At 30.5% G+C, this 12,145-nt stretch overlaps 1 protein-coding gene across 3 annotated transcripts; it reads left to right on the top strand.

Moving 5' to 3' along the window:
- The first annotated feature begins 9,390 nt into the window (after positions 1-9,390).
- Positions 9,391-12,145, top strand: LOC100784645 (protein-S-isoprenylcysteine O-methyltransferase A). Of its 3 annotated transcripts, XR_418926.3 has the most exons (3): positions 9,393-9,576; positions 10,920-11,681; positions 11,807-12,145. XR_418926.3 is itself a non-coding variant. In XM_003548274.4 (2 exons), exon 2 carries the CDS (start codon positions 11,038-11,040, stop codon positions 11,629-11,631), a length of 594 nt encoding a protein of 197 aa, XP_003548322.1. In that variant the 5' UTR covers positions 9,391-9,576; positions 10,920-11,037; the 3' UTR covers positions 11,632-12,145. The 3 variants fall into 3 exon arrangements, 2 of the variants coding, with proteins under 2 accessions (XP_003548322.1, XP_014624651.1); XM_003548274.4 differs by having other exon boundaries at positions 9,391-9,576; positions 10,920-12,145; XM_014769165.2 differs by having other exon boundaries at positions 10,841-12,145.

The raw sequence follows: 12,145 nt of genomic DNA, 5'->3' as shown, positions 1-12,145 counted from the left end.
TATATAATAATAATAATAATATATACACATATATACACACACATTACATATGATGCGCGAGAAAGAAAAGAGGTTGCTTAGAGGTGCGAGTTTGGTTCTGCTTTCAACATCTTTCCAAGTTTCTAACCTACAACGTCTACTTACAACCCACCAAAACCGTGCTTATTTTTCCATGTTTTTATGTATTTACTAATGAAAATTACATCGATACGGGTGGTTTTCTATTTTCCACAAAATGGGGCATGTCTTGTATGTGACATCAATAATAAAACGTGAAACACTTGGCTATCGACTATGTTAGAGAGTGCATGCATATAAACGAGCACCCAAAAGTGCTTTTAGAAAAATAATTGAATAAATTAAGCCGTGCGTGTACATGTCTAATATTCTTTTACAGAAAATTCAACACACAATGCATAGTATTCACCTAAGAAAAGTAGTTTTGACATATACGTTTGGGTGACATGCAAAATAACAAAGGGGAGGAATATACAATATTAAATCAGAAAATTAATCGTTGGGAGAGTTTGGTATTCTTGTTGGACTATATTTGGATCAAGCTATACGCAGAGGGATAGATATGTTTTAGGTTTGGATTTGATTAACTTTTTTGGGGCGTAACTAACTAGATTATTTGGCTTTGAATCCTTACAATTGCACGAGGACTGCGGACTATTCCATATATCATTCGTCATTTAATTAAAACTATATACTTCCTTTTGAGTCAACCATCTGGTCTTGCCCCTCTTTGTCTCCCCTACTACCCCTATTGACATAAGATAAATAGAACAAATAATTCTATCTATGAATGTTTTACCTTCTAGATGGATTCTTCTTACTGATAAAAAAAAATCTTAATTTTATTTGACCCATTCCTTTCACCTACAAAAGATATTTCTAATGGTTTAATGTTGAGTTAAACTTTGTTTATATAGTATTTATCTATTAGAAATAATTAATTTGCCACTATGTGTGTACGTACACACAAAACATTAATATAGTATACATCATATATTAATAGTATAGAAATCCCATAATATGTATATTAATATAATTTAATTTTTGTTAAACATAAAATTTAATAACGGAGAAAATCTTTTTAATGTTTAATTAGTGTTTGTTAGAAAATGATTTTTAAATAGAAATCTCTTTCGTCCTCTCTCTCTTAGTATATATTATAGTGTAATTGCATGATGATGTCAAGTATTATTTTAGAAAAATTACATCACATGTTTTATCCATTTTCTTTAAGAGGTGTATGAAAGTATGAGTATAACGACAGATATTTGAAATACAAGCACGTTGACGTGAGGACAAGCTTGTTTAATAATATCAGGGAGTAATTATACATTGACATTTTTCAAAGACATATATATTTCTATATAGGGAGTTGATTAATTTCAAGGTTAGAACATATTACAACTCTAAAAATAATTGGATAAATTACATTTATCATTTTAAGTAGCAATTAATTTAACTGGTGACTTGTTGGTTGAATCAACCAATAACCCAATAAGTAACTTACAAAATTTAGACCAAATTGATCATTTAGAAAATTTTAATAAAATTGATTTATAAGTTGAAAAGAGAATGCCCTAATAAAAGGTACCATTTCATGATCTTAACCTCGTGATGACATGAAACAGAAAACAGAAGAAAACGCAATTGTACGTGCCTGTTATTCTATCATGTATCATGATAAATGCTTTTAAGTATAAATTAAACATTATACCGAAAGTTATTAAATCCAAGCCGCCGGATTTACTCCAAATCGGCCGGGTTCGAACGGGTCATTCCGGGTCATATATATGATCAATTTAATAACTAAATCAGTCCAACTATGTTATTCGGTTCTGATTGGATCGGATCTAACTGAGATTTTAAAGTATGATTATATCATATTTGTTTAATGTATGCAAGTACAGTATATCACGCCTGTTTTTTCTTAAATACTTTTTTTTACTGCTTGTTAAATATCTTATTTATCTATTATAAGTTGCAAGTATTGCTATTTATTTTTTAAAAATATTATTAGCAAATAACATTATGTTTTAGAGACTTTAAACAAAGACTTTACTATCCCCACTAATGAACTGACCCTATAAGTGAGCAAAAAACCGGAAAATATCTGCAAATTTATAGAATCTGCTTACTTTTCAATATCACTTTCAGCAATATTCAAATACTTTTATGTTTAAAACGTACTGGCTTTTTTGAAAGATCAAGCCTATAATCTCCATGTTCCTAATGTGTTAATTGCATTCTCCAGTTGCTGCATGCCGAGGTTATATAATCTACCCCCAAGATTAATCCAAGGCGCCGGGATCGATCTAGAAACATAAATTATAAAAACTATCATCACCTTGGGCACATATTTTTCTTAATTTTAATAAATTAAAGTCAGAAAAATGTTACCTGTGTTGACTTAAAGGAAAAGGAAGTTAGAATTTTCCCAACATATAAACTAACAAGATGTGTATAATTAATCAAAGTTTAAACCATCGAGTAGCTATAACTAGGGAGTTTATTATGAGAATTTCACCATTTCGCATCAGTCAAAAGCCAACGCTAAAACATGAGTCGATACTATTAATCTCTGTCACAGGACGATGCAATATGTATAGATAGCCGATGTAAACATAGTGTTGGTCATGGTTGACACTACACATAAAACCACTTAAACTACCACCCTAACCCAAATGGTTCCTCACAACTTGAATCTCTCGTTTGTGTTCGCCGTTCCAAAATCAAAGGATTTGAAAGTAAAACTGGTGGGATTAACGATGTAGCTATAAGGTATATAAACACAAAAGAATAAAGTAATCAACCTTGGTATTAATTTTGCTTTTGTTGTTCATCAGTAAACTTAACTCAAATCCTGATAAATGTATGCTAAAACATAAAGTGAAAGAAGTATTTTAATCTCTCTAATTTGATATAATACAATAGAGAAAATTACTTTTTAAAATGGCATCTAACAGAAAAATAAATTTGACAACCTCAGTGACAAGAATGTCTTATATACTCCACATTAATTACTCGTTAGTTTCCATGAAATGTTTTTTCCATAATTATGGCTTACCTTTTTGGCCAAATAATTAAGACAGTCTAAACTGTGCAAGCAATTCTTATTTTATATTATTATTTCTTGAATAACTCTTTAACTCTATTAGCTGATCATCCCAATAGAAATATATTTCACAATTTTGTCTACTCTAGTTCTAATCGGTTGAATTTCAGAATTTATTTAACGAGTCTTTTAAATACCTCCGTCAACTTTGAATAATAGTTCGTCATTGTTAGATAAAAGTCGACCACTGCAATTTATTTACTTTAACTGTTGTCAGTAAAATAAAAGTTGAACTAACTTTGAAAGATGTTAAATAATTGTTCAAATATTTAAGATCTTAAATATGTGTTCAACTCTTTAAGATCTTTTAAATTTGATTTAGTTTCGATTTTAATAACAATTTGAGCCAGAAAATTCATTAGTAGTTAACTTTTAACCCAAACAATAACAAATAGTATTAATAAATATGAAAGTTTCTAACACATATTGTATGATGAGTTAAAACACTAGTTACATCTCAATACATAAAATTTGTATCATTTGAGTATAAATAGACTTATAAGCAAACTGAAAAATGAATGAAAGCTGTTGTGTCCATGAGAGAGAGAGAGAGAAAGAAAGAGATCTGTTGGATGTATCCAGTTGTATTTTAATTGTAAGGGAATCCTTCCTTTGATTGGATACGTATTAGATGTGCTTGCTGGTTGGATATAACTCCCTATCGTCATGTCTATGTCAGATTGGTCTCACAATATACCCGTAAAAATATTCCAAAGAAAAGAAAAAGAAAAACCAGAAAATAACTCTGTTAACAAATTTTTGGTGTACAACTTGAAATCTTATTAACTACTCCGTTTGAATACTTACTATATACTTTTTTATGAAATACCTCCTATCACTTATATATTAAGCTAGTGAAATGATGTGGAAATCATATAAAGGAAATATATATAATGATTAGTTAATTACTAATTAAATTGTTGTTGGAGATAGTTAAAGAAACATGCAAGCAAATCAAACTTAAAACTACAACAGAAAATGACAGGTAAAGTGTTTAACTTGGCAATTGCAAAATGAAAGTGACGCATGTGATAATAGTTTAATAACTAAATAGCTAGCAAGTAGCGCTATTTTATCTAATTGTCACATATTTTTTATTTTTAATATTTTATTTATTTTCATATTTTTATAAATCATTTTATGTTCGACTTTTCAAATTTCAATAACGACTTGTATGCTTGTGCTACAAAATAAAATTGTTGTCACAATCACATAAAACTTTTTTTATAATACTGAATATTTGAAAATTTGAAGCCTATATAAAACATGTTATTAACGTCATGTTTGAGAAGATATTTTAATTAATTTTTAATATTTTTTATCAACCGAAAAGTTTATTTAATTTTTCAGTAAATAATTTTTTTAGTAGTTTCTAATATTTTTAAAATGCTATTCAAAGTAGTATTTTTTAAAACGCTAACTTCTAACTTTTTATATTTTCTTTTATTTTTATCCTCAATATATTATCTAATTTCTTAGTCATATTTTTTAAAAAATAAATCATGATTTTATTATTTTATTGTCATTTTATATTTTTTAATTACTTCAACAGTTTGTTTCACCGAATACTTATAATATAATAAGTTAATTTTTTAACTTCAAAATACTAGCTTTCAATTTTCAACTTCTAATTAATTTTTTAACTAATTTTACCAAACATAACCTAAGTATAACAAGACTACTATTCAATTCACACACATATTATCTCATGTTAATCAATTAAGCAGAAATATACACTTTAATTTTAACCATTTAACTAGTAATAATTTTTCTTTTATAGACCACATATATGTTGTATATGAAGACAATTTTACTCTAATACAATAAGATTACAATGAAAAACATATAACTCTTTCTTTAAATATTTAATACGTTTACATATTAAAGATTTGATAGAATAATTTATGTCAATCAATTCATAAGACTCAGTTGTGTATAATAATAATAATAATATTAATATTAATAATAATAAAATTTAATTTTCATATAATGTTAATGTAAAATTTTTACATTCTTAGTTGATTAAAAATTATTGTATTATAAATTTTAAAATAATTAATTCGAAGAAATAGAAGAAAAATGTATCACATATGTAAAATAAAAAAAATATCACATTAATATTCTACTATAGTAGATATTAAAGAATCAATACTTGAAATTTGAATGAATTTAAAAGAAATTATATTGAAAAATAACTTATATATATAGTATTATAAAATTAATAAAATCATTTATATGATAATAATTAATGTAAAAAAAATAGTTACACTATTAGTAGATTCTAATTAAGTTCTAATAATAATATGCAAAATGTCCTTTTGGTCATAGGTGATACGAAAGACTTAAAGTGTTGGTAAACATTCCGTTATATTTAATGAGAGCAAAAATCAAAGGATTGACTGTTGGCCTAACTTACCCCCTAGTTGCACAATTATTGCTTATTTAAAAAGTGAGCGAAATCTTTCAACCACCCATCTGTCTCAAGATTGGTAAATGTCATTGCTAACGCAGCCGTTTTCTTCAAATGTGAACAAAACCTCTCTCTCTCTTGAAGACTCAAATGCAGCATGAGAATTGAAGCTAATGTGTTCTTTGCTTATAATATGGTATTTATAAATATTTCATAAGTCACATATCAATTAAGGGGACACAATTATTATATTGTAGTAGCTACTGTAGTATAGATGATATAATTTATAGTTTGTGGAATTATAAGACTATAATGGAGGGTATGTTGGATTATTTTCAGTTAAATTAGAATGTATATAGATAACACGTGGCAGCATGGCAGAGTATATGGAAGTCTTAACTCTCAACTTTCATGTAGAAAGTAGATCATTGACTGTTCACCTGTTTTACCTACTATTTTTTCCCCCTTATAAACTGTAGCAATTCTGCTGCTACATAGAATTGGTTTGGAAGTGCCAGAACTTCAATTCTCATGTACTTGCATGCTAATTTGAGAAATATCATTGTAGTAGTTTCTGGTGTCATTAGTCTCTCCTAACCGGGAAGATAACTCATCAACAAACATAACCAAATGGATAGCAAATTAACTTTCCTCCTTCTGCCTCCTCTTTCTTTCCAACCAATTAATTAACAAACCCCCAAAATAAGGTCAATGTAGATTGTGATGCTTAAATGGTGAATCTTCCGCTAAAAGATCCATGCCAGTTGATCAACTAAGTACTCTAAGGTTATTCTTTGGTTTTTAGGAGAGAATAATTTTAAGGACTCCTATTGGATGAAGCTTACATTGATATGGCCTGCCAATGCAGAATACCAACTTCCTTGTCACCCAAGAAATTTTTATTAAACCAAATATTATTTTAAGGCCACAAATTTCTTGTATGAGACACCATCCTACTTAAACCAAATAGGATTGCTATGACATAAAGAACTCTCTTGTGAATATTAACAAAACCACATATTTGAGGCTTAAATTCAAAACTATTGATTAAGCTAAAATAACCTTATTAGTTTATGCATATTTTAGTTTTGAATGACAAAACATATGTTATTTTTTTATTATTTATTGTATAAATCGTTGAAATAAAAACAAAAGAGAAAATAAAATAGAACTTTTGTAATTATTAATAAAAAAACACATTTTCTTGAACTAAACAGACTAAGTTTCATTTTATCTGCTTGGTTCAGATGTTCTGATCTGATGCAGTCACCTAAATTTGGAAGAAGTGTTTCTGTTTTAGGAAGTTATATCCACGTACCATTGAACTGTACAAAATGCTGAAAACTGAAAACCAACTTTCCAAATGCTCCAAGGAATTACTTTTTGATCATGACCCAAGAATGGTACACGGTACACCACCCATCTTACCCTAAATGACTAATAGGCCCTCAAGTTTCATACTTCCTACATCTCTAATTCCAATTTTTAGTTTACATGATATAGCAATATCATTGGTCGTCTCTTTCATCGCTATATATTGATTTATTTACATGTAATTAATTTATAGCTAGTCAATACTATTTCAGACTAGCTTGTGAGTGAAATGGAGATTGAATGCACTACATTGAGTGCAACTTACTTATAAGGTTATGGGTATTAGGTATAGGACAGAGATATAAATGTCCAAGTAGGACAGACAGGTTTACGTTCAATAGGACTATATATTGACCTTGACGGGAATCTAACACCATTATAATTCTAATTAGTTAAAATATGCCTCCAATTTTGGCCTCTAAGTTACGTGTATGCATGATTAATGTTTTGGTACTGAAACTGTATGACTGTTTCAACCCTTTGCATATAATCAAAAAAAGAATTCGGTAACATGAATGATAGGGCCTATTATCCAACAAAAAGTGACATGCATGTAGTTACCCAAGTATTAGGAGAAATTGTTCAATTGATATAAGGAACTCCAATACTGTTGTATAAGATGTGAAGTTAACGAAATCTTTTTCTTTTGTTGTGCAAGTAGCTAGTGGAATTTATCAATAACATGTAGAACATAGACCCCATTATGACCATATCTTTCGGCTTAAGTGTGTTGAGTGGTGAAAGTAATAGGTTTAGGATGATTGCAACATTTTATATATCATATATAAATATAAATTCGATTCATGCTGGTAAAGATTCTACAGTCTTTTGCATCACTTAACGACAACATCAGATACAGTGATACTGGCACTAGAGGTTGTTCCACGCACTTATTCACCAAAACATCATTTTCCACATGTTAGGAACTTGAAATTGAGTTCAATGCCATGTTGGACACCACAAAGGAAGAAATTATTAAATCCCAGAGAACAGATTAAGGAATATTCATGAATTTACTGTTTTCCTGTGGGATTTCTTGTTCTGATTCATATAGCAGTCAAAATTCAATTATACTAAATACAAAAGAGAGCTCACCCTATACATTGAATTATGTGACTTCTTTCTAATTCCTATCATGCAATCCCCGAAACAAAGCATATAATCATCACTTTATCTTTGACTGGAAACTGATAATGCAGTTTAATGATCCTAATTAGTGCAATCAAACTGTTGCCTTAAATTGTTGCATCCAATTCACTTTTTGCTTTACAATTTTCAAATGATGACATGATCTTATTAGATATTATTATATAATCTCTAACTAATAACTATTTTAGACCTAACAAATTTGGAGAAATAAAAGTACACTCAACCAGGGACAAGTTATACATATGTGCAGAAGTGAATTTGGACAAGTACTCATGGTTGTAATATTAAAAATCTCTTAAGTTTTTTTTTGAATATTATATTACTTTTTAAAAAATATTTAATCATTACTAATTCAATCAGTTACATCGTTAAACCTTACACCATCCCCATTCGTTAAATAACCATTTTCAAAACATTGCAATGGATTATATTTTCTTATTAGAGTTCAATTGATCGTTGCAATTGATTGCACAAGGGTTCTTTGCATATTAATTGGGTAAAGTTGAGTGCAATTGATTTTTATATACGGAATATTTTTTTAATATGAGTATATTAATAAGTTATGATTAAAAATTATCAATATATATATATAATACTACTTAGACTCGACACACCTTTATAAATGATTATGAATCGAGTAAATTTCTTATAAAATTTTGAGAGTTCCACTTGAGATAAATCAGGAAGAAGAAAAATTATAACTTTAGTAATTCATTAGAAGTATGCTGGAGAACACCATCAAATTAAGAATCTAACTTTATGTTACTTAAGAAAAAAATGAACACCATCAAATTTCTTAAGAAAAATCAAAATCATCTTCGGATTAAAAATAGAATTAGCATATAAGATAATATATAACTTTATGTTACTTATGTTTGTCCTCCTTCATACCCCAAAAAGAATCTAATTAGAAAAATTAAGTCTATTAAAAAAGCTAGATCATAAGGATTGTAGTTAACCAACTCCATTCTAACCAATCATTCATACTCGTTCATTATCTCTCTGTCTCTAACTTGAGCATGGGAGAGAAATATGCTGGAGAACACCATCAAATTAAGATTATGCCAAATCTAATAAGAATATCCTGTTATATATGTAAAAATTGTCATAAAAAAATGGAGAAGAGTGTTCATATTTCATTGTTAAAAATTGCATGATAAGTGATTTTTTGATTAAGTTTATTTTTTTAAAAAAATAAACATTTATTAAGAAAAAAATTTCCACTTTTTTTAGGAGAGCAAATTATCTGTTTAGAATAAAAAATATTTTTTAAAGAATTTTTTTAAAAAGTTTAAATAAACCGGCCAAAATACCAAAAAGAAAAGGTAACAAACTACAAGTTGAAACGTGCGTTTCGAAATGAATGAATGGGTGTGACCATTTTGCTAGCGCAATCATCTTGTTCCCCAATTAATTAGGTTTTTTCAGAGTATCACATTTTGCATCGATTCCTCTACGCACGCCACCGTCAATCATCTCAGCACAACGTTGCGATTCGGACAATCGCAATACGGTACGGTGTTTCGGTTCCTATTGCTTTATAAACGCTGCTTTTATAGTTGCTGTTTCGGAAATGATGAATTAAATCTGGTACTGTAACATGGAAGCTTCTTTCTCTATTTCCTCTTCTGTTTTTTGTTTCGATACTTGTTAGACACTTAGATTGTTCCTTTTTTTTTGAAAAAAAAATTCAATTAACTGTAGTTCTCGGAGCTGGGAAGGGGTATTCACCATAGAGTAATTGCGTAATTGATTATTTCTCGAATTCATTCACGTAATTGGGAATGTTGTTATCGTGTTTGCAATTGGCGTTTGCATTTTTGTTAAATGCAATAGAAATAAAAGGGAATAGTGTTTTGAGCTCAATTTATCCTAGACCCGCAAGCCCAAACACCAGTCATCTCCTTCACAGGAACCCTAAATCTGAAACTAACTTGACTCCGCTCTGCCACGGGACGCGGAAACACTCTCGTCTTCACGATCCTGCGATTCTGCTCTCCGACGAGTCTGTGCAGGGTGAAGAATTGCGAGGCTTGCCGCTGGTGAAGAATCACACGATTCGTCTGGCAATCGCATTCAAGCACAATTCATCCCCAATACAGAGATTCAGCAACGATTCAGGAACAAAAACGAGACAACCTCCGATTCGTATCGGTGGCAGCTGGAATCGTATCAAATCATGTGAATCATACAATACTAAATACCATGTTTGTGGGTAGTTTTATTTTTTCAAGGCTGTTTTAGATAACCCTGTTTTCTTATCAAGGCTAAGATGTTTTAACTATTGAAAGAATGAGGTAAAAGTAGAACACTAGAGCTACTCAAATTTGGAAGATGGTTTACTTTGCTTGTCATAAATATTTGACGAAGTTCTAAGTTAGTTGCCCACTGCCTAGTGCAACCCTTTTCTTTAATCCGTGATTGGTATTGGCTATTATGTAGAGATTTGCAACAATGCATGACATATGTCGATAATTCGGTTTTTGATACAAGCCAGTGGTGTTGTTTGATCTGTGTAGCCAACCCCTCCATGTGGAATAAGGTTTGGTTGCCTTTGTTACAATTTATTTAGTTTGTCAATCTGTGGATAATTGTGATAGTGGCCTCCACTAGTCAAACACCATGTCAGTGTTCTGAACCTGTAACCTGTATCTTCATTTTTGCATTGCAGTAGTGAAGGACATATTAAAATGTGATTATGTTATCTGAAACAAGCCCTGAAGTTACTGTTTGCTTGAGAAAACTTGAGAATGAACTTAATTGTTTTTATTTTACAGATGTCCTTCTTGAAGCATTTTCTTGGTGACAGAATACAATTTCCAGTACTAATTTTACAATACAAAGCATCTTTTTCAGGTCTGACCTGTACCTCAGATAGTTTCACCAGTCAAGTCTTTCTGTGTGGCATATCAAATTTCATTAGGACTAACCAGACTGCAAAACAAGGCATACTTATTGACTCCATTTGGCTAAAATGACAGAAATCCTTAGCTACACCGCTTCCAGACAGTTATCTCAAATGTTCCTTGCCATTGCCTTCTTTCACGGTTCTGAATATTTTCTAGCAGTTGTCATTCATGGGAGATCAAATGTAACTCTAAAGTCTCTTTTGATTAGCAAACATTATATTGTGGCAATGATTTTTTCGTTGCTGGAATACATCATTGAGATTGTTTTAGTACCTGAGCTAAAGGAACATTGGGTGATCAGTGATTTGGGCCTGGCACTGGTTCTGATTGGGGAAATTATAAGGAAGATAGGAATTTTAACAGCTGGGAAAGCCTTTACACATCTTATAAAGATTTATCACGAGGAGCAACACCAGCTGATTACTCATGGTATATATAGTTATATCCGTCATCCAGGGTACTGTGGTTTCCTCATTTGGTCGGTTGGTACTCAAATAATGCTCTGCAATCCCATATCAACTATTGCATTTGCAGCTGTTGTCTGGCGCTTTTTTGCCAAGCGGATACCTTATGAAGAATACTTTTTGAGACAGTTTTTTGGAACACGGTATGAGGAATATGCCCGAAGAGTTGGGTCAGGGGTGCCATTTGTAAAATGAAGATCTATCAATTAAGTGAGCTGAGCCATATCCTGTCAGACCTAATTCAAGTAATAAAGGAAGTTTGAACCATTTTTCTCTTGAACAGTTTTGATCCATGCTTCACATTTCTGGAGGTATAAACTGCTTGCTTTCAGCTTGTGGCTGTACTAACACCTCCTTTCATTATATGCAGCTGTGCTTGTGTGAAGCATCTGAAAATAAAAATCCAGGGTTGGGTTAGATGGTGATCATGTTAAGTTTCATGGTTGGACGAGATTGTTGCAGATTATTCATGGGCTTCTAGCAAGCCTACTGATTTTACCACTGGCAACGATTCTGGAATGCACTGATCAGGCATGCTCAAACAAGTAAAATTAGTTTGGCTACTATTTAACTAGGATTTTGTTGTTTGGTTATCCTCTTTTGGTGATGTATCTTGCTTCAACATTTGCATTCTTGTTGTAACCTTTCATCACTTGCTGGAACAAAAATGCTAAAAACTAGAGAAATAAAATGTAATCACAATGAGCAA

The sequence above is a fragment of the Glycine max genome, chromosome 16, assembly GCF_000004515.6.
Source record: "Glycine max cultivar Williams 82 chromosome 16, Glycine_max_v4.0, whole genome shotgun sequence".
In the NCBI taxonomy this organism is placed as follows: domain Eukaryota; kingdom Viridiplantae; phylum Streptophyta; class Magnoliopsida; order Fabales; family Fabaceae; genus Glycine; species Glycine max.
Note: the sequence above shows the minus strand (reverse complement) of the source record. Positions and strands in the feature narration are given on the sequence as shown.